At 45.8% G+C, this 26,371-nt stretch overlaps 1 protein-coding gene across 5 annotated transcripts in view; it reads left to right on the top strand.

Annotated features, from left to right (window-relative positions):
- Positions 1 to 260: 260 nt before the first annotated feature.
- The window catches only part of ABHD6 (abhydrolase domain containing 6, acylglycerol lipase), a 48,357-nt gene continuing 22,246 nt past the window's right edge, over positions 261 to 26,371 (top strand). The window contains exons 1-3 of one of the 5 annotated variants that reach the window (XM_005222730.5): positions 261 to 390; positions 14,156 to 14,220; positions 22,056 to 22,208. In XM_005222730.5, the coding sequence (XP_005222787.1) occupies positions 22,090 to 22,208 (119 nt within the window). In that variant the 5' untranslated portion in view covers positions 261 to 390; positions 14,156 to 14,220; positions 22,056 to 22,089. 5 annotated transcript variants of the gene reach the window in all.

Below are 26,371 nucleotides of genomic sequence, written 5' to 3'. Positions count from 1 at the left end.
CCCCTTCCCCGGCACCTGGGGCTGCACAGGGAACACGGTAGGTGCTCTAGGATGTCTAGAGACAGGTTGGTGGGATCGGGTTGTGTCAAATACCAACTTTATCCTCCGGGCTTTACCCTACGACCTGGGAATGCCCAAGAGCTAGGAGTTCTCGCCCCTGAGCCTCCAAGACGGAACGCGGCAGCCTGGGAGCAGCGCGGGGGCGGAGCCAGCTTTTCTGTCGGGGGACGTAGGCCCGCGCACTGCGCCTTTAAGACGCCCAGCAGAGGCGGGCCTGGAGCTGAGAGCGGATGCGCTCCCAGGCTCCGCGCAGTAGCCGGGTCCGAGCTGGGGGCCAGGACCAGGGACGGACGTCTGGATAGCGCAGGGGTTGCAGACGGCTGAGGTCAGGTGAGGTGAGTGCCGGTCGGGGTGGGAGGCGAGGGGGTTGGTGGTGCGCATTTAGGAGGGAATATTCCCGGGCTCCCCCAATGGCCCCATGACCTACCCTACACTTCCGAGTCCGGACTGCCTGACCTCTTTCCAGAAAAAGGGTTGGGGACCTGTACCTCCCTTTTTCCTCCGTTTCCCAGCCCCAGCACCAGCCCCTGCGCTCTCCCTTCCTGCACCTGGATAGGTTTGACATTCCTGAATCCCTGGTCCCTACTTCCCGGGGCCGGGCTGCCTGCTGCCCTAAGCACCCAGACAAGATGAGGACTGGTCGGGACCTGCACGCTTCTATTCAGCCTCCCCGCTGCTTGCACCAGCCCGTAGGCGCCCCTCCCCAAGTGCCTCAATGGTTTGGAGGCTACAGCTCAGCTGCCCTGCCAGCTGCTGTCATCTGCCTCCATCCTGCCCCAGACATGTGCACCCCTCAAGACCTTTCCCAACCATAACTTACCTCCAGCAGCCTTTCAGCTCTTTCTCCACCCTGCCTCAGTTCCTTTGCATCCTCTCCTCCGCTCAACCTGTCAGTCAGGTTGCTGGTCCAACCACCCCGACTGCACCGCCCGGCAACCTCGGCATCCCCAGGGCTTCCTGGCAGTTGGAAATGCGGATTGTGTAACGCTGGCTGCTCCTGCGGGTTGTGTACCCCTGAACCCGCAGGGGAGTAGAGGAGGCCTGGCCGAAGGAGGCAGGAAGAGGTTGTAGACTGAAAGGCTGTGCCAGCAGGCCACTGTATGAATCCTTTTCTGTGCCCGCGGGCTGAGTGGTAAAGAAAAGATCTCACCTCTCACCGGCTCAGAAATCCCTAATGGCAGACTCCACCTGGCTGGGGTTAAAAATAGCTTCTTCTTAATAAGAGCTGACATACAGTAAGCAAAAACAGGGTGTTAGGCCCTTTCCTAAGCACCTTTGAAAACCTTACCTGTCGAACTCCTACCAATACCCCCATATGAGGTAGGTGCCTCCATTGTGCCCATTTCTCAGAGGAAAAATGAGAGGGATTCAGAGATGGGTCCCTCCCAGGACACACTGAGTCACCTCAAAGCCCCCATTCTGAACCACTGGGCTTACTTTATTGTAACTAATAAATTTTTATCAACATTTTTTAATATAGAAAGTTAGAAATTACAGAAGTTAATAACCTGTGTCCCTGGCATAAGTTTATTTTTCTAAAATTAGGTTTTTGGACCAGCAAGGGATCCTTGGTACCCTCTTTAAGAATATTGATGCCCAAAGAGGAGAAAGGACTTGCGTGAGGCCACACAGCCTGAAAGTGCCAGGACTGGGGTGCAAAACAGGTCCTGGGATGGTTAATTGGTACTTGCTAGGTTCTCTGATGGCTGCCTCAGCCCTTCAGTCTGGGATCTTGGAGACCCTGCCCACCTCCCCTTCTGCATCGTGATGTCCTTCCTTTTCTGCTTCCTTTGCTCTAACCCAAGCTAGTGAACACACATTCTACCCTCTGCTGCCTTTCTTTAGGTTGTCACCTGCTCTGGGAATGCTCTTCATGGAATCTCTAATGTCTAAATTGTCAAAAGTTCAGAAATAAAACAAGTAAAACCAGTAAATTACCAGAGTAGTAGTAATTAGTAAAAATTTATTGTGCACACTCCAAAAAGACAAAACCAGGAGCGTAAAAACCAAAACAGTGGAACGAGGCTCAGGGATAAACTGTTTTAAAGCAGCTTCAGTTCAGTTCAGTTCAGTCGCTCAGTTGTGTCCGACTGTTTGCGACCCCATGAACTGCAGCACGCCAGGCCTCCCTGTCCATCACCAACTCCTGGAGTCTACCCAAACTCATGTCCATTGAGTCGGTGATGCCATCTAACCATCTTATCCCCCTGTCGTCCCCTTCTCCTCCTGCCTTCAATCTTCCCCAACATCAGGGTCTTTTCAAATGAGTCAGCTCTTCGCATCAGGTGGCCAAAGTATTGGAGTTTCAGCTACAACATCAGTCTTTCCAATGAACACCTAGGACTGATCTCCTTTACGATGGGCTGGTTGAATCTCCTTGCCATCCAAGGGACTCTAAAGAGTTTTCTCCAGCACCACAGTTCAAAAGCATCAATTCTTTGGCGCTCAGCTTTCTTCATATATCCATACTTGACTACCGGAAAAACCATAGCCTTGACTAGATGGACCTTTGTTGACAAAGTAATGTCTCTGCTTTTTAATATGGTGTCTAGATTGGTCATAGCTTTCCTTCTAAGGAGTAAACATCTTTTAAATTTCATGGCTGCAATCACCATCTGCAGTAAAGCAGCTTATATAGTGAGAAAGAAGTGGTGGTTTATTCTTTACAGTAGATGGTTATAATATTAGAATTTTCTTAAATAATAGGGAATTAGTCAGTAGTTACCTCATGTCAACCTTGGGAAACAGTTCAGGTTTTGCGTATGATTTCTAGGGACATGAGCGAGAACTGACATAAGTGAGTCTTCCGAAATAAGTTAAATTAAGCTTTGTGTAGCTACACTAGTATCATCTGCTCAGGGAATCTTCAAGGCTGGTCTCCATTTGTTTTTGATTTAACAAAACATTACCTACCCCTTAGAGTCTTAACTTGTCTGTCCCCTTGAAAACACTCTCCTGATTTCTCCCCTACTCCCACCTAAAATCTCTTTCTTTCTCCCTTGGGATGTGTAGCTGGGATCCTACCACCTTCTACTCCCATAATGGTGTTTGGAAAGTTCTGCAGCACACGTCTGCCTTATCCTCTTGGGTGCAGTCGTGCTGTTAGGATTACTAGTGTTCCCCAAGACTCCTCTTCCCACCTGCCTGGTGAAGCCCCAGGACAGAGAGAGAGGTCCATGGGGGATGGGGTGGTTTCTGAAGTAAGGATAAGCTCAGAATTTCTGAAGCCTGCAACCCCAAACTCCCTTCATTGAGCTGCAGCTGATCACAGGGAGAATGACTCAGTGAGGTACTGAATATTATAACTACATGTTTGTTCATAACGCTGAGGGGTCCCACCAGAAAAATCAGAGAGACTCAGGTCTAAATCCCACTTCTACCACTGGGTAGCTTTGGGGCTGTGGGCCAGTTACCTAACCTCTTTGAGCCTCAGCTTCTGGTAATAATACCTGCTTTAGAAGGCAGTGGTGAGATTTAGATAAAGTAAAGCACAGGGCCCAGCACATGATAAGCACTCAGTAAATACCTATTAGTATGAAGAGTGACCACTACTTTGAATTATTGGAGAATTATTAACTCATTACTATATGGCTCATACTAATTTTGCTTAGCGATGGGTCAGGGGAGTTCAAGCCAAGAAGAGGTAAGAATTTTTTGTGCTTGGAAAGGCCTGCCTTTGAGAATGTCTTGAACTGCGATATATCATCCGTTGCCTTTACAGTGCGATAAAATTGCCTATTTTTTAAGCTTTAAAAATATATGACCTTCTAGCTCTGTGAGAATCTGTGTTACCTAGAATGAATGCGTCAATGTGGTTTGTGCAGTTGTAAGGGATTATGAAACTTAATGATAGGAGGGAATAAAAAAAAAACCTTAGAGATGACCTTGGTTTGCAGTGTGTGTGGTTGGTTCAGGCCTATCTTGGGAGTAAGAGGTTCGATTCAAAGGTTACCTGGGTCTGGAGGAAAAGAAAGCAAACGAATGCTTTATCCTAGTAGGCTAGTAAACTGCTGAGACTGTGGAAATCCACTTCCACGTGCCATATACTTTTCCAACTTCTGGTTATTCTGACGACTAGATCAGTCATTACAGCGGTGAGTGTTCAGAAGAAGAGGCCAAGAATGTCACCTTCAAAGCTAGTGTTTGGAATTTGATGGGAAGCTAGTTCTGCAAATTAAAAAAAAAAATTTATTTAAAAATTTCTCCTAAGATTCTTTACTGGAATATGTTAGGATCCCATTTGATAATTTAAGGACTGTCGAGTTTAGATGTTATAAGACATAAAGTCAGCACAATATTGTAGAGCCGTTATCCCCCCCCTCAAAAAAGAAAAAGTTTTGTAAGTTTCACAGTTGTATGAAATTTAGTAGCTGTTACAGCTTTTCTTTATTTCTATGACCCTGCAGGGATGTAAACACTTTTCATACTGTCCTTTACAGTCAGACAGTAAAGCGTCTGCCTGCCGTGCAGGAGACCTGGGTTCGATCCCTGGGTTGGGAAGATACCCTGGAGAAGGAAATGGCAACCCACTCCAGTACTCTTACCTGGAAAATTCCATGGACTGAGGAGCCTGGTAGGCTTCAGTCCATGGGGTCCAAAGAGTCGGACACGACTGAGCGAGTTCACTTTCTTTCTAGCCACATATGGCTATTAAAGTTAAATTAATTCAAATTAAATAAAACGTACAATTCTGTTCTTCAGTCACACTAGCCGCATTTCAAGTGCTCATGTGCCATGTGGCCAGCAGCTACCATATTAGGCAGAGCAAACAGAGAACATTTCTTTGTTCACAGAAAGTCCTATGGAAGGGACTTCCCTGGTGGTCCAGTGATTAAGACTACGCTTCCTACATAGGGGGCCCTAGTTTGATCCCTGATTGGGAAATTAAGATCCCACATGCCGCATGGTGTAGCCAAAAAAAAAAAATAGTCCTTTAGGATAGCAGTCTTTAGATCTATAAGGCTATGGGAAAGTCACGTGGTTATAGAGTTAAATTCCCTTCTTTCTGGCAAGTCATCTGCAGGCCAAGAAATTGAGTATGCAGAGAATGTTTTATTGTTAAGAATGAAGATGTTAACAAATTCCCTTAGCCTCATTTTGGCAGAATGGCTTGCTGGCTTTTAACAATGCCAGATTCAAAGGATGGGGGAGAAGGGAGAATCAAATGAAATGTCTCTGGGCAGTGCATCTGGCTGCCTGTTAGAACCTTCTCTGACCTCTGCCCCAGTCAGGCTGAATCTGAATCTCTGAAGGTGGGGCCTAGGAATTCCAGGAATCTGTTTTTGTTTCTTTTCGTAAAGCTCCCTGGGTATTGTGCAGCCAGGGTTGAAAGCCTGGCAAGGTATGTATATGGAATCTGGAAAGATGGTATGGATGATCCTATTTGCAGGGCAGCAGAGAAGACACTGACAGAAAGAATAGACTTATGGTCAGGGAGAGGGTTAGATGACTTGAAAGAATGGTATTGAAACATACAGGGCTTCCATGATGGCTCAGACAGTCAAGAATCCACCTGCAATGCAAGAGACCTGGGTTTGATCCCTGGGTCAGGAAGATCCCCGGGTCAGGAAGATCTCCTGGAGAAGGGAACGGCTACCCACTCCAGTGTTCTGGCCTGGAGAATTCCATGGACAGAGGAGCATATACATTCAGTTCAGTTCAGTTCAGTCGCTCGGTTGTGTTCGACTCTTTGCGACCCCATGGCAGCACGCCAGGCCTCCCTGTCCATCACCAACTCCCGGAGTTCACTCAAACTCACGTCCATTGAATCGGTGATGCCATCCAGCCATCTCATCCTCTGTCGTCCCCTTCTCCTCTTGCCCCCAATCCCTCCCAGCATCAGAGTCTTTTCCAGTGAGTGGCCTTTTCGAATGAGGTGGCCAAAGTACTGGAGTTTCAGCTTTAGCAACATTACCATATGTACAATAGATAACCAGTGGAGATTTGCTTGTATGATTCAGGGAATGCCTATGCTCTGTGACAGCCTGGAGGGGTGGGATGGAGAGGGAAGTGGGAGGAAGGTTTACGAGGGAGGGGACATATGTATATCTGCGGCTGGTTCATGTTGATGTATGGCAGAAACCAACTCAATATTATAAAGTAATTATCCTCAAGTTAAAAATAAAATGCAGAAAAAAAAGAACAGCTTCAAGACTGTGCCCTTAAAAAAAAAAAACTCCTGAGCACTGAAAGAAAATGTTTCAAAGTAGATTTGGGGAGTGACTAAAAATGTTCCTCACTGATTAACTGCCGTAATAAAGATTGGAGTTGAGTGGGTTCACTTCCTGTAGAAATAGGTCTCCAGTGAGGGCAGCTTTACGCCTAGGGAGTATTTGGCACCATCTGGAGACATTTTTGCTTATCAAAACTTGGGGGCCTCTCTCCACTGGTTAGAGGCAGGGGATACTGCTAATTACTCTCACAATGCTTAGGAAGTGGATAGGAAAGCCCCTCACAACAAAGAATTAATCTGGCCCCAAATGTCCTTTGTGCTATGATTGAGAAACCCTAATTGAGACATAGGGTCCCCTAGGGGCTTCCCAGACGTTGCTAGTGGTGAAGAATTCGCCTGCCAATGTGGGCACACGCAAGAGATGCGGGTTGGAAGATCCCCTGGAGCTTTAAAATAGCTCCTCACTCTAGTATTCTTGCCTGGAAAATCTCATGGGCAGAGGAGCCTGGTGGGCTACAGTCCATGGGGTCACAAAGAGTTGGATACGACCGAGCACACACCATCTAGAAGTAATTTTTGCAAACCAAAGTCTTCCTTAACCATGAAGATAGTCCCCGCTTCAAGAAAGATCACGATATTCTCCTAAACTAGACCTTCGGAAACCCTCTTGATCATATATTCAGTCCCGGCAGCCATGGAGCATGTTGTTGCCCGTCATCGGAGCGTTTTCAGCTGTTCCAAGGAAACTGCTTTTTCAGGAAAACAGTACTGCCTGCAGAAGGTGTGAGCAGAGGTGCTTACAGGGCTGCACGTTGAGATCCTCTTCTTGTAAAATGTTCACCCAGAGTGACAGCAGCCTTGCTCAGGTGGTTTTCCAGAAGCTGTGGCTCTTGGCTGCTGGTGTTGGGTATCTGCCTCGTGATGTACCCGGAAGAGGATTCAAGCCTGATATGTGATGAAGTTTGGGAACTGAGCTATGGGCTAGACTCTGGGAATATAAAGATAGCGACAGAGAGCTGCTTACTGATGAAGCGTCTGAGCAGACCTGGCACAGCAGCAGTGCAGGGTGATGGAGGCGTATTCCTGAACACAAGTTCGTGTGGACAATACACAGTGCGGACAGACACCCCAAAATGGCGGAGTCTGGAGCAGAGTACATGTATTGCAGGGCCAAGCGAAGGGGACAGGTTACTCCCCCAGTGGGTTGAGGGGAGACATTTTTAAAAGGCAAATTAGAGCTGAGGGCTGCAGGGTTTGTGGCTTTCTTCTGCTTGGTTGGTGGTGAGGTCAAAGCTGTGCTCCAGGAATCTTACACTCAGCCTGAAGTTACCATCCTCAATCTGGGTGGGAGCCTTAGTTCCTATAGAAGAGATCGAAGATAGTGTTCTGTGTGTTCCTTGAGGAGGAACCAGGACCCTGCCCCAAGGCTGAACTTTTCTTTCTCGACTACTCCTCTGTTTCTGCAGCCCCTCTCTTCCCTGATTAGCAACTGTTTGAATCTGCCCTGTGGAACTCAGGGAAAATCAAGGAGGCTGAATGAAACCTATTTCCTACAGATAAGGAGGGAGCACAGAAAGGCTTTTGTGCCCAGGAGGGCCCCATAGGGTCCTGCTCAATTTCAGTGGCACGGCTGTGCAGCTCCTCCCAGGAGAGCAGGCCAGTGCTTCCCAGCTGTGCAGCGAGTACTCATCATCGTCCAGTCCCTGCTTTGAGCAGTCTCCATGCATCATTTGATTTTCTCCCCACACTGAGGCTCCAAGAGGTTGTGTGACTTGCCGAGGTCCCAAAGCTGGTAGTGACAGAGCAGAGATGTGAACGTAGGTTATGGAACTGCACAGCTGACCCTCAGAGAAGCATTTACAGGTGGGGTGGTCCCAGGTGGCCCAGTGGTAAAGAATCCACCTGCCAAGCAGGAAATGCGAGTTCTATCCCTGGGTTGGGAAGATGCCCTGAAGGAGGAAATGGCAGCTCATGCCAGTATTCTTGCCTGAGAAATCCATGGACCGAGGAGCCCGGTGAGCTGCAGTCCATGGGGTCACAAAAGAGTCAGACATGACTGAGCAACTGAACAACAACAACACAATGTTTTCCTAGCCGAGACTTGAAGGATGTAACCTCAAGTCCCCCAAGCAAGGCTGTGCTGGGGGTAGGGGAGCCACTGTGCGGAAGCCCTGTGGGTGTGAAGGAGTATGCCATGTCAGGATTGTAGATCTTTCAGGAAAATAGGGGGCAGGATACAAGAGGATGACATGTGAAGGATGGGCAGGCTCCAACTTGTCCATGGCCTTCCATGTCACGCTGTGGGCCACTGTGAGCCACCAATGGAGTGGGGCAGAAGAAGAGAAGAACTGTGTGCCATTGGACAGCTTGCTTAAGCTCTCTGGGTCTCAGCTGCCCCTCTGGAGTCTCTAAAGCTACTCTGGTGAGGAATGCTCATTTTGTTAGTGACCATAAAGAACAGAGTGAAGGAATGGCCCGCAGTGGCGCTGGTGGGGCAGCACTGTGATTCATGGCTTGCCTGTTTGTCGTTTGGTGTTATACTAAGTGCCCACCGAGGGAAGGCGTGGTGATGCTAAAGTGCCGTGGCACCTGCAGAGATGTAGTAAGACTTGTCTTCACGGAGCTTGCAGCCTAGTGCAGGGTGCCGCCAGTGTTTTCATATTACAGCAGAAGACACAGATCACAAATACTTGTTGGCATGCAGAAGGAAGTCAAGGTTACTGACAGCTGGGGGACTGAGGGAAGGTTCACTGAAGGAGATAACGCCTAGTTCTGCCAGAATGATTTGTTAGAAGATGGGGGTAGATAGAGTGTGTAGTTCAGATCAACAGAAAATGGGGAAGTGGAGAAAAATACAAAGCTAGTTCAGGTGCCCCCACCAGAAGGTCAGATTATCAGCCTATCTGGTAACGAATTCCCCGGAGTTTCCAGGTTTTAGGGGGAATGTGGCAGTTATAACAGGAATCTATCCATTGCTGGACTTGCCACTTATGCACTTGGGTCCCACCCCATCATGCCTCCTCCCTTTTTAACCCTGGTGTCCAGCCAGGCTCCTGGAGCATCCATGTCTTGGTTATCTGTCCCTCCCAAGACATAAGGACATTTTACAAATATGAGACCTACCTTAGAAAGTGAAATTATAACTCTTGACAGAGACAGAATTTCATGAAATCACAGCAAGGGATGTTGGGGGGCTGGTTGACTGACGTGTGGAGATTGTAATGGGTGGCAGTCTGGCAATGTGAGACCTGTTAACTGATGAAGAGAAGGGAGGGACTTGAAGCTCAAAGGATTGGGAGGCCTTTGGGAAAGCTGTAAGTAAAATATTTTTGCAAAAATGTCCCCTGAATGATAGCACTGTGACAACCAGATGTTAAGTGGAAGGATTTAGCATACTTTTAAGGCAATCCACATGAGATTCATTCGCTGTTCTAAGAATTAGCATAGGCGGCAGTTATTTTGTTCCATATTTGCTTTTGATCTTAGAACTGACAGCTTTTGATTTTTACTTATTTGGATAGAGTTCCAAACAAAAGTGTGTTTTATTCTTAACTATGAAGTTTTTTTTTCTGATGCTGATTTTCCCAAGTTACAGAGATCTCTGGGGAAGAGCTTCTGGTTAAGGAAGGTAGGGACCAGCTCACAAAGGGCTCTGAATGCTGGACCTCGTACTGGAAGCCAGAAATCTTATCCTGATCAAAGTGCTGGCTGTTTATAAGAGAGCTCCTTTTTGTCTCACACTAGCTAGAAAATACTGTAGACCAGCTTCCCTCCTTTAGAAACGTCAGAACCCTCTGTAATCTCGTTGCTTTTCCTCTTTTTAAACAATAGTCTTTTCAGCTCGCTTTTTGATTGGAGGACGGTTGTTTTACAGTGTTGTGCTGGTTTCTGACATACAACAACTCAAATCAGTCATAACTTCAGAGCACAGCTTCCAGAGATGGGAGAGTGTTTTGGGGCTCTGAGGTTCTATTTCAGGCCTCTGCCACTGCATGCCCATACAGAGGGCTATTTTAATTTCTTTGAGTCTTGTGACAGATAGTCACTTCTGTGATGCTCTAGCACTTTACCTTTGAGAACAGCCCTCAGCCAATGACAGTGCATACACTGGCACTCATTCGTAGAGAAGCGTTCGAATGAAAGCTTGTCCCAGGCTCCCCAAGAGTCGGAAGACTTGGGTCCATAGAGCTAAAGGATCAAGTGGCTTTTGGCTTCTCTTTTATCCAGTGGGAGACTGGCTTGTATCCCTGTGGGGTTGCCTGGCTTAAAGTATGGTTTCAGGCAGGTGGTTATTTCAGACTATCGCCACAGCTGCATCTTGACCCCAGAGGCTGATGCTTTGAAGGTGCTGGGCTAGCTCAGGGCACATGGCGCATGTTTCATTGCCCTGTCTCTTTGCCAGTATGATTTTTTAGAAGATATACCGCAGGGTATATAAGCTACCTGCCTTCCAGCTGAGCCCCTTATTGATCTGCCAGCCTCTCCTCTGGCTGTGCCCCTTCTCCCGAGGATTGAGTAGCAGGATTTTCCAGTTCTCTGATCCTCTGTCCACAGGCCCTGCCTGGCTCGGCCAAGTTTCCTTGGCCACAGTACTGCCCTAGGTGGTAGAAGCAGGGGAGGGGGCCGTGGGCTTGGATGGTTCTTAAAGCAAAAGCCCCCATGGGGAATCAGGTGCTAGTGATTTGGTATAAAGCAAGACAGAGTGAATCCTCTTATCAGTACCTTTCCCAGAACTATAAAGGAGATAGAATTTCTGTGACTGTTGAACATGTGAAATGTGACTAGTGCAGCTGAAGAACTGATTTTTACATTTTACCTAGTTTTGATCCGTTTAAATCTAAACAGCTACCATGTGGCTAATGGCTACTGTATAGGATAGACCATTGCATTTGAGGAGTTTATATTTTTTATTTTATTTTTTAAGAGTTAATTATTCTTGGCTGTGCCGGTCTTTGTTGCTGTGCGGGCTTTGCTCTGGTTGCAGTGAGCACTACTCTTTAGTTGGGGTGTGCAGTCTCACTGTGGTGGCTTCTCTTGTTGCACACAAGCCCTAGGGGTGCAGGGTCAGTAGTTGCTGCACATGGAGGTAGTAGCTGTGGCTCCCGGGTTCTGGAGCACAGACTCAGTGGTTGTGGTGCATGGGCTTAGTTGATCCATGGCCTGCAGGGATCTTCCCAGACCAGGGATCAAACCTGAGATCCCTGCAGGGATGTCCTGCATTGGCAGGGGGATTCTTTACCACAGAGCCACCACGGAAGCCCTATGTTGTATTTTGTAATTAAAGAGGGAAAACCTTTTACACACACATGGTAGCAACTCAAGAGGTATGGTTCATGTCAGTGAACAGCCTCCCTCATCTCTGCCCCTAGCCTCTCAGCTCCCTTCCCAGCCTGACTCGTTTGGTTCTCAGCTGCTTCTGCATCCATTCAGAAACATTTTACACATAGGTAAGCAATAACATGCGTATTTTCCTCTCTTTCACACAATACAAGAGATGTTATCCTACCCATTCTCTTCTGTTCCTTGCTTTTGAAAGTTAACTATGTACCTTAGGGGTCATTACCCACAGAGACAAATAGAACAGACAGCTTCCCTGGTGCCTCAGGCAGTAAAGCGCCTGCCTGCAATGCAGGAGACCTGGGTTCGATCCCTGGGTTGGGAAGATCCCCTGGAAAAGGAAATGGCAACCCATTCCAGTATTCTTACCTGGAAAATCCCAAGGATGGAGGAGCCCAGTAGGCTATAGTCCATGGGGTCCCAAAGAGTTGGACATGACTGAGCGACTTCACTTTCACTTTTCACTTCCATGCATTGGAGAAGGAAATGGCAACCTACTCCAGTGTTCTTGCCTGGAGAATCCCGGGGACGGGGGAGCCTGGTGGGCTGCCGTCTGTGGGGTTGCACAGAGTCGGACACGACTGAAGCGACTTAGCAGCAGCATATATAATTATTTTTTGGAAGTGCTCAGCCTATTTATTTCACTTTATGCCCAACCTATAATACGTAATGGCTTATATTAATTTTATTTGCATTTAATGACTGTACACTATAACTTGTTTATAAAGTTGTACCATCGCTTACTTAACATGTCCTTTATGAGTGGGCATGTAAGTTCCAGGTTTTTTTGACATGATAAGTAATACTATAACAAATAACCGTGCACAAACTTATTCTCACATATGTTCAGGTATGAGCATAAATAAATTCCTGGAAATTAGAGATGATTTGATCAAAGGTGTGTGTATTTTACATTGCTGCAGGTTTTGTCAAAATGCCATCTGTAGATTTTGTTAATGGGAATGTAAAATTATGTTGCTGAGGGCAACCCCACAGCCCCAGCTACACTGTCTGTTGTTACACTTTTGTTGTTCGCCAGTATGGTGAACAGAGATCACCATCACCTTGGAGGTTTAAATTGTGTTTCTCTTGTAAATGAAGTTAAGATTGAGCATCTTTTTAGCTAAGACTCATTTGTATTTCCTTCCTGTTCAATTATCTGTTCAAATCTTTTGCCCATTTTTCTATTAGATTTTGTTGTTTTTATTGATTTGTAGGAACCCTTTGTTAGTCTGTTGCCTGATATGTATCAACAGATTTTAATCTTATTCATGCTATCCCTTTCCGTGTGTCATTTAAAAAGATTTTTTATGCAGTCAGCTTATTAATCTTTATGTTATGGCCCCTAGGTTTTATATCTTACTGAGGAAGATTTTTTCCAGAGTTCTCATGTTTTCTTCTAGAACTTTCGTACTTTTTCCCCCTTATGTTTAACTCTTTGATCCCTCTGGAATAATTCAGGGGTTTTGTGGATTTACCTTCCATTACCCATCTGCCTATCTCCTCATTTTTCTGCTGTGGTGTCTTGGCCAGCATCTCTGTACTGTCCAGCCCTGCTTATGAGCTTTGTAGTCTCCTCTTGTTAGCCACTCTAGTAGAAATATTGTATTCATTTGCCCATTGGTTTGCCAGCTTCCTCTCTTTTCTTTCTGAGTAGAGCTTTTAGGTAACCCTAACCCCAGACAGTTTTCCGACAAAGGTCTGTCTAGTCAAAGCTATGGTTTTTCCAGTAGTCATGTATAGATATGAGAGTTGGACTGTTAAAGAAAGCTGAGCGCCGAAGAAATGATGCTTTTTAATTGTGGTGTTGGAGAAGACTCTTGAGAGTCCCTTGGACTGCAAGGAGATCCAACCAGTCCATCCTAAAGGAAATCAGTCCTGAATATTCACTGGAAGGACTGATGCTGAAGCTGACACTTCAATAGTCTGGCCACCTGATGTGAAGAACTGACTCATTTGAAAAGAGCCTGATGCTGGGAAAGATTGAAGGCAGGAGGAGAAGGGGACAACAGAGGATGAGATAGTTGAATGGCATCACCGACTTGATGGACATGAGTTTGAGCAAGCTCCGGGACTTGGTGATGAACAGGGAAGCCTAGCGTGCTGCAGTCCATGGGGTTGTGAAGAGCTGGACATGACTGAGCAACTGAACTGAACTGAACCCCAGACAGAGAGGGGAGTTTTAACCTTTATTTGAAGGTCTTAGTTAAGTTTGAAGCCTCCGGAAGCCCCTCTCACCCAAGCATGCCTGTTTCCCTTATTGCCTCTCTCATTTGTGCAGCATAGTAATCACCAGCTCAGTCCCATACTTCGTTTGCATCACAGAATACTTCTTCAGCTTGCATGCCCTCCTGGTCAGGCTTTTTATCTCACATGCCCTGCGTGCCCTTTGTGCACGTTGCTTAACTGGGGGAAGTGACCCGAACCAGAGGCTACTTTAAAACCATAGGATGTTTGCACTTTGCCTTTGCAAAGGAGGAAAGGCTCCGCCTCAAGTGAGGCTGGCATTATTGCCGACTGTTAGCACTTAATTCATATTCTCTGATATGATTTAATGCTTTGTCATTTTCTTACTTGTGATTCCAGAGTCTCCTTTTCAGCTTCTGCCAGAGCCAGTAGCAGTTGGGAAAGAAGGCTGTGCTCTTTGAAGAGTGAGTATGGATTTTTCACATCATAGATTGCAAAAAAAAAAAGGAAAGAAACAGCCCTTAATGTGATGGGACTTACTCTGTAAGCTCCCTGGCAACCTTCTGCAGGCCAGCCTGTTAGCAGGTGGGGTGTTCGCTGGTTGAGTAGGTCTGGTGGGAGTGGACTGGAACCAAAAATTTTTTGTTTCTCTTTTTCTGGCTGAGCTGGGTCTTCATTGCTGTGCACAGGCTTAATTGCTCCACAGCATGTCAAATCCTCCCAGACCAGGGATTGAATCTGTGTCCTCTGCATTGGTAGGCAGATTCTTATCCACTGTACCCACAAGGAAGTTCCACCCTGAATATTTTTAAAGCTCAAGATATGTATCCAAACCCCACCCCCAACTCCTTTCTCAGATACTGTGCAGGGAGCAGGGCTCTGAGTCTGAAGGGAGTCAGAAGACCTGGGCCTCTGGGCAGTGGGATGCTTTCCTGGGGAGTGTAACACTTGAATCAGTCCTGAAGGCAGACAGGAGTTCATCAGGTGGGCGGGACAGGAGAGCGCTTGCCCCGCACGAAGTGGGCAGCATGAGAAAGATGAGGCCTGAGGCTCTGTGGGTGCAAACAGAGGTGTGAGGCCAGGAAGTTGAGTTGGGATCATAAAGGTGATCAGCGTTTACACTAGACAAGAGGCCCCAGTCCCTGGTGTGGACTACAAAGATTCTTCTGGCAGCTGGTAACAACTGAATGGGGTATGACAGAGCAGCCTTCACAGAAACGGGAGCAAGGAGAGATGACCCAGGCCTGGTCGGGTAGTTGAGGGAGCTGGGATCTGACTCATGAACTCTCATATTTGGTGGGAATGTTTCCTCCCTTGAGACATTCCTAGTAAATGTTAAGCCAAAGGAATTGGTTGTAAGGGGCTTTTGGGGCCATAACCCCCATAAAACTGTGCTGTGCAACACACTAGCTGTTATTCATACATGACTCTCAAGGATTTAAGGACGTGATGGACGTGACTGAAGGACTGAATTTTGAATTTTATTTACTTAATTTAAATGTAAATAGCCACATATAAGCTGCATTTTGTCTAGACTCAGATGAATTGGCTTCAGTGCTGACACCTTCTGGCCATCACATGGCAGGAGTGATGAGCAAGGAGGAAGAGTGAAAGATACATCAGTCTGGGAGGCCAGACTGGTGGGGACACTGTCGGCAGAAATCAGCAAGTCAGGAGGAGAGGAGATGCCCCTGAGACATTGTAGGACTTTTGCATCGTGGAGATAGTCAAGCAGGCTTTTGGAAAAGTCTGGAAGGAGGTCCTGGCCAGAAGTGTTGACTTTTTGCGTTTCCTGGTAGTAGTGGAGGGTGTAGAAATGGTGAGTTCTTCAAGGAAGACAATGAAGAGTGTATCGTGGGACTATTCAGCACTGAGAGTAAGGAGAGCATCATGGGAATATCCAGGGGAGAGAGGGAGCAGAGAATTTTAGGAACCAGGCCAGGCGTGCTCATAGCCATAGCTTGTTTATACATCAGGGCTGTCAGGGCTGCAGAGTACAGAGGAAGAGTAGGCTTAGCCAGAGTGAAGGGGAGACGAGGCCAGGAGGAGAAAGGTGAGCATCTCATGGCAATAATCCTAGGGTCATGCCACACTTTCAGTGATGGACCGGACAAGCTTAACTGCTTCCTTGGAATGTTCGGTGTGGTTTTCCTCCATAATGGAAGAGATAGATGTGACAAGGAGTGTGAACTGTTTGTGTCTCTAATTATTTTCTCTCTTCAATCCTGGGACTTCCACACAAGAGAGTCTTAGTGCCTTTATGTTTGTTTTTTTTTTAGCTATTGATCATTACTGATAGTTTTGAGAAACTGGTTTATCTTTACAAGAGTCTAGTTTCAGAAATTAGTGTTGGGTAGATGCAAAAATGTTTAACAGCTGGGATTTTATACTCAGATTTCAAGAGTATATTCTTTGGAAAGAATTTGCATATTGCAGAATTAAAAAAAATCATAAGCAGCACTGGTTAGTTTTTAAAAGACACCAGCAAGAATACGGTGGTAACTTGTTAACTTGTAAAGTTAGCATGTTACTTGCTCTCAGAATACTTCTGGAGAAGTACAAAGAATGTTGAAGGGGACAGTGAACTCCGTGCCTTTTGTGTAACTGATGCACAATAAATACCTGCTTAGTAAGTGCTGAGAGAAGGCAAAGAAGCAGACATACTTGCAGGACTGGACTGAAATGCAGCCCATGCCGCATACCAGTCAGGTGACCTTGGGGGCACTCGTAAACTTCTTTAGTCTTTATTCCTCCATCTTTAAGGTGGGAGAAGTGCTTCCTACTCCCAGCATTGTGGGGGATAAAATGAGAGGCTGTATATAAACCATCTACGCAGAACCTGGCATGCGACAGTCACTCAGTACATGGAGGCTATTGCTCTTCTGTCTTTGGCCACGGTGGTAGTGGCCATGGTCATTATTTTTGCTATTTTGTTGTTGTTCAATCACTCAGTCATGTTCCAGCTCTTTGGGACCCCATGGACTGCAGCACGCCAGGCTTCCCTGTCCATCACCAACTCCCGGAGCTTGCTGAAACTCATGTCCAGTGAGTCAGTGATGCCATCCAACCATGTCATCCTGTTTCAGGGGACTTCTCTTCCTGCCTTCAATCTTTCCCAGCATCAGGGTCTTTTCCAATGAGTCAGTGCTTCGCATCTGGTGGCTAAAGTATTTTTGCTATAGTTTAAAAAAAATATTCCTCTTTTTGAAGAGACCAGGACGTTAGTGTGTCAAGTCTGATGGCCTATGAGTAGATGTCTAGGGGAAGCCAAGATTCCATGAAAGTGTTTTATGTTCTGTTTGGAATTTTGCTTTATATCTTAAGATTTAACGTGTCAGTACTCAGAAGGACAGGTTTTAAAGGTCAGAGAGTATGTTAAAAGACAACTGTGACGCATTACACCTAACCTCTCACCCCAGACTAAACTTGGGAACTTGAGTCCAGATGTTTATTGGAGTCTGATTAATCTTTGTCCCTGCATTCAGAGATAAAGGCCCCAAATGCACAGCTTAGATGATACCCGGGAAAGGCCATGTGGCAGGTCCGGGTCTCTGGGTGAGAGTGTGTTACCCTCCCTCATGCCATAAAGGCGGGCTCTCCTTGCTGACGTCCCTCATTTCAGACTGTGCTGCAGAGCTGCTAAAGTCACTGTCTTTATGTGTTGGGAGCCTCACCTGATGCACCAGATATGTAAAACGGGTGCATTTTTCTTTTTCAATCTATTCAAACATTATCAAACACTCAAACATTACCAAGCACCAAGTATTAATATTTCCTAGATACTGTTTTTGGTTCCAGGGAAAATGTAACAGGCAGGAAGATTCTCCTGCTGGGCAAGCCAGATCCTAGTCTTCAGTTATCTGGCATAATTTCAGAAGTGTTTTAAGCCACCAGAGTAGGAAAAGACAGAAAAGGTGTTTTGGATGAATGTTCTCATTACTATGGATGAATGTTCTCATTATTAAATGAGGAAACCAAGGTCTCACAGTCAAAGTGTGGAAGGGCCAGCCTGAGCACCCCGCCCCCAACCTGGGGCCTGTCCATCACTCACATCTACCCTGGCAGCCATTCATGTCACCACCAAGATGTTCACCAGATCCATGTATCACCTAGTTAGCATTTTCTTTAAATTAGTTCCTCCTTTTAAATTAATTTGCATCACTACCATAAATTGAAAATATCCATAAAAATCAACACAAAGAAACAGTGCTATTAAATAGCTAGGTACTGTTCCCTGCTGGAGGCTCAGGGGTTAGATAGCTATTTAATAACCACCCTCATAGTTTCTCTTTGACCTAAGCAAGGCAAGAAAAGAACTGAGAAAAAAAAAAAGATGACTTTCTCAGGTTGTATGGGAGTGTCACCTGGTGTCAGATAGCCTGAGTGTTCTGCTGCCTGAAGTCATCTTGCAGACGCCTGCTGTGTGGGCCTGTGCTTAGGGGCGCCCCGTGTTCTACCCCTTAGTTGATGTTCAGTCATTGGTGATTCCAGGCTCATAAGGCTTCAGTTTTTCTGTGCCCAGCTTCCCCCTTGGGCACATAGAGCTTCCTGTGAACAAACCCCAGCAGGGTAGGCAGCTGCCTTTTTTTTGTTAATTTTTTTTTTCTAGGCAGCTGCCTTTTTAAATACAAGTCCTTTGTCAGAAGAAGGATGTCATAGAGGTAGGAATAATGGCCAGACCTGTATATAGACACCTCAGAAAACATTAGTGGCTTCACTCAGGGCCTGGCTGTATTTGACCTCATCAGGGAAAGTACGCAGGAGTCTCTGTAACAAGTCCAAGACTTGCTAAATTGATGCTGCTCTGCAAAATCTCCTTCGCAAAGACTTTATTCTATCATTGAATGCAGAATGGAGCCAGATCGAACCTTCCCCCAAACTGACTGTGACGTCCGTAGCAGGCACTGATGAAACCATGAGGTTTTTTTTTTTTTTTTTTTAATGAGGTTTCTTTTTGATGATCATGCCTTCAAGTTGGAGTTCCCATCGCCAGTGTCAGAGTCAGTGACGTAATATGGCTTTGGGCATAAAATGTTCTAATTCCTAGTCTAAAAGAACATCATGTAATTAACTTCCTGCGGCTCAGGAATCAGAATTCATGGTGACCCTCAGCACTCTTTATGTGATGAAGAAAAGTCCTCTTGAATCTGACAGCCCCCATCTTCATCAACTGTTTTGTGACCCACAGTCTTCAAACAGATCTGTAAAATTCCCTTCACTCTGCCATGAATTTGCTTACCCTTTGACAGTGAGGCCTTTTTAGCATCATAAATTGTACCCAGCATTAAATAGGTGACTCCTCTTGGGAGTTTTGTAATTATTGAAAGAGAAAATAGTCAACATCATTGGGGATGGCTGTCCCTAAAACAAACAGGATTGAACCCACGTTGTAACTTTGTTATTAATTCGTTTGTACCTTATTTGTGTCCTGTGCTATTCTAGGCACTGAGAACACCCATGTAGCATTATTCCTATCCTCAAGGAGCTCTGGTTCTAGGAAGAGAAAGAGGCCAGTGAGTGATATAAGTGGGCTGGAAAAAAGCTGTTTACAGTGACTGAGAAACGGAGGGAAGAGTTGAGTCAGAAGCACAGGCAGTGCTCGTGCCACTGAGAAGGCAGCAGCTTTCATTGCTGTAGACTCAGGGCTGTCCCCAGGTAGAGTGTGTATGGAACTGAAAGGACCATCTACAGATGCCTCTGCCTCCCCCTCTGGACTAAGGAGCTTGTTTCACCAAGTCTCTCACAAGAGACCAAACATCTAAATGGAGACATCACATCTTCGTGAAGAAATTTGGGGTGATGAATGTGGTTATTTAACAGCAAAGATGTTATAAAATCTGAGGAAAGGCCATTTGGAAAAAAAAAAAGGTCAGAGGATGTGGAGTTAGGAGCAAAGAGAGTGGGTCCAAGTCAGTAATCTGTTACTCAGCCTCTCTGTACCTTTGTTGCTTCAGCCTATTCAGTTCAGTTCAGGTCAGTCACTCAGTCGTGTCTGGCTCTTTGCGACCCCATGAATCGCAGCACGCCAGGCCTCCATGTCTATCACCAACTCCCGGAGTTTACCCAAACTCATGTCCATCGAGTCGGTGATGCCATCCAGCCACCTCATCCTCTGTCGTCCCCTTCTCCTCCTGCCCCCAATCAGGGGGGCATCAGGGTCTTTTTCAATGAGTCAACTCTTCGCGTGAGGTGGCCAAAGTATTGGAGTTTCAGCTTCAACATCAGTCCTTCCAGTGAACACCCAGGACCAATTTCCCTTAGGATGGACTGGTTGGATCTCCTTGCAGTCCAAGGGACTCTCGAGAGTCTTCTGGAACATCAGAGTTCAAAAGCATCAATTCTTCGGCGCTCAGCCTTCTTCACAGTCCAACTCTCACATCCATACATGACCACTGGAAAACCATAGCCTTGACTAGATGGACCTTGGTTGGCAAAGTAATGTCTCTGCTTTTGAATATGCTGTCTAGGTTGGTCATAACTTTCCTTCCAAGGAGTAAACATCTTTTAATTTCATGGCTGCAGTCACCATCTGCAGTGATTTTTAATAGTGGATAAAGCTCTCACCATGCCTGTTTGATGAGGTTGGTATACTGTGTCAAGGTTTAGCAAATTACAACCCGAAGCCTGTTTTTTACAGTAAAGTCTTACTGGGATATGGTCACACCCATTCATTTCATGTTGTACGGCTGCTGTCTCACTGCAAAGGCAGCTTGAGTAGTTATGACAGAGACCTATGACCCACAATGCTGAACTATGTATCATCTGCCCTTTGCAGAGGAAGTGGGCCGACCCCCACACTCAGTGGGCTTGAGGTCATACTGTGCCATCATGAAATCATTATATAGTTGAAGTACACATCAGTTGATAGAGGTGTATGGGGCAGAGCTCTCTGTTTCACAGGAAATATAAAGAAGACCATGATTTGCTAGATGTGTGCTTTTTCTTGAAGAAGAGTCCTTTTTATGTTAGTGAGACGCACACTTAACACAAGTGACGGAGTCCTCAGGTGACAAAGGGCCACACCTGACCAACAGATCCTAGCAGGCGTTGTCTTCTCTACTGGGGAGGATGATGGAACTTGAAATACTTTTTAAATTCTATGGAAAATAAACTGTGTTGTTCATGAGACAGAACTGGGTGGGGGCCTCTAATTGAGAGGTGACTTCCAGAGCCCTTGGAAATGGGTAAGGCCCCAGTCTGGGTGCTGGGGATACAGTCCCTGCCCTCCTAGGGCTCCCATTCTAGCCTGCACATGTGTCCTCCAAGTCTTTGGGAGGACATCAGAAAGTGCATTGGAAGCTCGGATGTTGACGTGTTCCCTCCTAAATTTTTATTGTGTTACTTATTTTTGAATAGCCCATATATGAATAGGGCTTCCCTGGTGGCTCAGACAGTAAAAAATCTGCATGCAATGCAGGAGACTGAGGTTTGATCCCTGGGTTTTGGGAAGATCCCCTGGAGAAAGTATTGGCACCCCACTCCAGTAATCTTGAAGATTCCCATGGGCAGAGGAGCTTGGCGGGCACAGTCCATGGGGTCACAAAGAGTCAGACACAACTGAGCAACTAACACTTCATTTCATGCATGTACATGATAAATAACCAAAAGATTTTAAAAGGTAGACTGTGAAAAGCAAGTTTCCCTCTGTCCCTGACTCCCAGCTACCTGATTGCCCACTTCAGATGCAATTGCTATTACTGGTTTCATGTATACCTTCCAGTGATATTCTGTATATAGATAGGCATTCATATGCACGTGTTCTTTCTTTCTCTCTTTCTCTGTCTTTCAGGTCTTCTATCCTCTAATTTTTATTTTTTAAAAATTGCAAACCTAATAGGAAAGTTGAAGGTTACAGTTGGTTTCACCAGTACGTTTCACCACCTTCACTTTATTTCTCCCTTCTCTATACACACACATACGCACAAACACATATATACATTTTTTCTTCCTCAACTTTTAAAAGTGAGTAGCAGATATTACTATATTTTAGCCCTTAATATTTACTTCAGCAAATGCTATGAACAAGGATGTTTTCTTACATATAAACATAACCACTACTTCATCACTGCAGTCACTGATCTAATAATATTGTCTAATAACCAGTCCTTACTCAAATTTCCCCAATTGTTCTTAAAATTTCCTTTATAGCTTAAAAAAATATCATCTCAAGGATTCCTCATTACCTACACTTTTTTCCTCCTGATCCTTCTCTTCATTCTGGGTTGTTCACTTCTCACTTCCACTTTGCTTCTTCACCTTGTCTCTTGAGACAGAGTTTCAGTGCTGTCTGTCTTTTCAGCCCCTCTAGGTATAAGCCAGACCTAAAGAGCAGGATGGATCTTGACGTGGTTAACATGTTTGTGATTGCGGGTGGAACACTGGCCCTTCCGATCCTGGCATTCGTAGCCTCTTTTCTCCTGTGGCCTTCAGCCCTGATAAGAATCTATTACTGGTAAGTTCATTTTACAGTTCAGAATTTTCAAGGGCATCATGATCATACCGCTTTCTTTGCTTTGTGGTTGTGGCTGTTCGACATTTATCATGAAATATTCCAGACGTGGGGGCTTCCCAGGTGGCGCTAGTGGTAAGGACCCTCCCTGCCAGTGCAGGAGACATAAGAGACATGGGTTTGACTCCTGGGTTGGAAAGATCCCCTGGAGGAGAAAATGGCAACCTACTCCAGTATTCTTGCCTGGAAAATCCCATAGACAGAGGAGCCTGACGGGCTACAATCTATGGGGGTCGCAGAGTCAGAGATGACCGAGTGACTGAGCACTCATTTCAGACTTACAGAAAAGTTGAAAGGTGTCCTTTTTGTCCTTGGGAACGTTGGGAATGTTCCTGAAGAATTGGTACTGGTAGCTTCTCCCCAGGTAAATTCTTCCAGGTTTCCAATGGTGTCTTTGCTCAGGAGACCACTCTCTCTCCCAAAATCACTGATTCTGCGTGCATTCGTAGGAAGGCATTTGGTTTTTCTTGGTCATTGGATTCTGATCCAGTGATGTTTTGACAGGTATGGTGATAATCACTGAAAAATGAGTTAGAAACACCAGAATCATGGACATGGCATGGATAGGACAGAATGTTTTTTGATTTGTCTAAAAGTGTTCATTAGTAAAGTGACAGGAAAAAAAGTTTCCAAAACTTCTGTCATTCTTAAATCATTCTCATGCTTCTTTCCTTGTTAGCACACCACCTCTAGTTTTCTTTTGTGTTTTCTTTAGAGTAAATGACTTTAAAACAAAATCTTACATTAATTTCTGAGTGACATAAATATCACTACCTTTAGTGGAAAGCTTGCCATCCTTGCCACAAACAATAAATTAATATAAAAAGTAAAAATGAGCACAATGCTTTACACTCTGTTCATGAATTCTAGTCTAGATACCATTGCCTGCCAAGGATTGACTCCTTTCTCTTTGTTACAAAAGCTGAGAGGTGTGAGAGTTGCAGAGCTTTTCTCCTTTGATGAAAGCAGGTTTATGGTTGAAAAGAGAGAGGATTTCTCATGATGTACTTCAGTAACTTTTCATACCGCAGTCCATTTACCAGAGAAAATCACCCCTCACACGCGCATGAATTTATCCCATGAAGGCGGAAGTACTGAAATCAACCTGGTTCGTCTCTGTGCCATAGGGAAGCACACTGAGATTTAACCAGGACTTCTGGAACATAGGACTACCTTCTGAGCCCCACAAGGAAGAGTGCAGGGAAACTGTGCTTGTGCCCTTTATCCACCCTCCCTTCTGGCTCCCTTTTGTTTCATTAGAGTGTGGAATTTTCCGCCTGCCAGCCAGGCTCTGATCCTTGAAAAGAAGCTAATTGAACAGAAGGGAGCTTTCATCTTTCACTCTCTCTTGTGGGGAGGTGATGACCCCTTTAGTGGGTCACCCAACACCCACCTCTGTGTTGGTGAAGCTAAGACTCTGGCTGCTTAGAGGCCATTGCCTTGCAGCACTCCAGCACAGCAGGAGTGCTGTGGGGTCAAGACGCCTATGGGACCCCTGACGGGGAGAGACCAGAGTGGTGTGCCCCACTCAGTCCTGCAGAGGCACTGTGGACCTGCACACACAAATTCCATGTTTCTTAAGTCAAAGTGAAGCAGAGGGTGCAGCTCCACGATGTGTCCCATAACCTTGGATGTGGCTGCAAACAGAGGTGTGATTGTTCCACCCAAAGGCTGTTTCTACCAACCACGTGTGGAAACCAGCCTCTGTGCTGCACAGTCCCCCACCCCCAAGTTCCTCAGGCCATCATGGAGAAAGCTTTAGGACTGTTAGAATAATTTTGATGCTTGATTTTTCAAGAGAAAATTAATGTCATTGCAAATAATTGACTTTTTTGAGTTAAAACTAATGTGGTTTAGACTTCACATTTTAAAGCATACATTTAATTGGTTTTAACATATTCACAGTATTGTGAATTACCACCATCTAATTGAGAATATTCTCATCTCCCCTCAAAAGAACCCCTATACCTGTTAACAGGTACTCCCTGTTTTCTCTCTTCATCCCCGGGCAACTAGTAATCTGTCTCTTTGGATTTTCCTGTTGGTGACATTTTTGTGTCTGGCTTCTTGCACTTTTCAAGGCTCACCTGTGCTGCAGCATGTATCTGTACTTCATTCATTGTGATGACTGAATAGTGGTCCATGGTATGGTTTATACCACATGTGATTCATTCAAATGGACATTTGTGTTGGTTCCACTTTTTGGCTATTATGAAGAATGCCTCATCGCATAGAATTCACTTTTATTAACAAGTGAAGTTCAGTGAAGTGGAAGTCACTCAGTCGTGTCTGACTCTTTGTGACCCCATGGACTATACAGTCCATGGAACTCTCCAGGCCAGAATACTGGAGTGGGTAGCCTTTCCCTTCTCCAGGGGATCTTCCCAACCCAGGGATCAAACCCAGGTCTCCTGCATTGCAGGCAGATTCTATTAACAAGTAATACCAGCAAAATTCAGAGAGGCCCCACAGAGAACACTCAGCCCTTTATTTCACCCCACAGACGCATGTGACTGTAAATCCTGCCCCGGCCTGTCACTCTGCTCAGAGCTGTAGCTGGAGGATGAACACAATGCTCTTTATTTCATGAACTCGGCCACACAGGCCAAGAAGCAACCCCAGTTGGCTGTTGGATGGAAATCCTGGAAATCCTTGCGGATTATGCCGGGTAGTGTTGTGGCATGGGGGCTGTGATTATAGTATTAGAACCCATAATACCACTGCAGAGAGCTGCCCAAAGTCCTGTGAGCGGCTCCCCCCACCCCACCGAGACGCACAGCCTGTTTCCTTCAAATCACCTCACCGTGAGTGACGCTGACACAGTGGTTGTCATAGGATGAGCAGCTTTATGTCAGTCCCCATGTCCCTTAACCACAGCTACTCCTCCAAAGGCCTTCAGTCACTCAGCTGCCCGTCACCACCGCCTGTAGGTTCCCCCTGCAGACTTGGCTTAGTTTAGTTAATTTTCAGGATCGCAACATGAACAGGAACAGCAGGCAGCACGGGTAACTGCTGTTGCCGCTGCTTAGTCACTCAGTTGTGTCCAAGTCTTTGTGACCCCCTGGACTGTAGCCGCCAGGCTCCTCTGTGCGTGTGATTCTCCAGGCAAGAATACTGCAGTGGGTTGCCATGCCCTCCTCCAGGGAATCTTCCCCACCCGTGGATCGAACACACGTCTCCTGTGGCTCCTTCATTGCAGGTGGACTCTTTACCGCTGAGCCACCAGAGGATCCCACAGAGGTAGCTGGGCATCCCAGAGACGCCGAGCCTCCCTGCTGAGTGAGCACGCAGGTGTGAGGAGGGCCTCTCAGGTTCCCTCTGTCCCCGGACTTCCCTGTGGGTCTCCTGAGCTCCTCAGGGCTCAGCAGCAGTGTCCCCAGTGGGCCACAGCCAGTCTTGGCAACAGCCCTCTCTGGGTCTAAGTGTCCCTGGAGTGTGGCCGGCACAGTCCCACAGTGGTGGGGACTGTGGTTGCTCCTGCAGGAGGCACCATGTGCTTGGCCAAGAGAGTCCACAGAGAGCCATGCTGAGGATGCCATTGCCACTGTGGGTGACATCAGGGGCCACTCTGGTTTTCATTGTATAAGCTGTCAGTACTGTTCACAGGATGAAAAAAACTGACATTTTAAAAGATTTTTGTTTTCCCAAAGAAACTCAGTTGTGCAATCAAGAAATCATATAAGTAAGAAAGAAGCAGATAAGAATTAGAAAAAAAGAAATAAACTGATGTTTCAGATGGTTTGATTGTGTACATAGAAAGTCTGGAATAATAATGATATCTGTCGATTATTTATTAGAATTAAAAAGTGAATTTGGCAAGATTGCTAAATACAAGATAAGTTAGCAGGGACTTCCCTGGCAGTCCAGTGGTTAAGACTCTGTGCTTCCACTGCAGAGGACATGGGTTCATGGTCTGGGAACTAAAATTCCACATGCTACACAGTGGAATTAAAAATAAATAAATTTAAAAATGAATAAATAAATAAAGATAGTTCAGGAATGTTGGCTTGAGATAAAGAAAGTCCAAAACCTTGCATTAGTCAACATGGCAATGTATTAAAAAAAAATCAGTTTTATTCTTATTTTATAGCAACAAACAAAAAGAA

Source organism: Bos taurus, chromosome 22 (genome assembly GCF_002263795.3).
Source record: "Bos taurus isolate L1 Dominette 01449 registration number 42190680 breed Hereford chromosome 22, ARS-UCD2.0, whole genome shotgun sequence".
NCBI classification, from domain to species: Eukaryota; Metazoa; Chordata; class Mammalia; order Artiodactyla; family Bovidae; genus Bos; species Bos taurus.
Note: the sequence above shows the minus strand (reverse complement) of the source record. Positions and strands in the feature narration are given on the sequence as shown.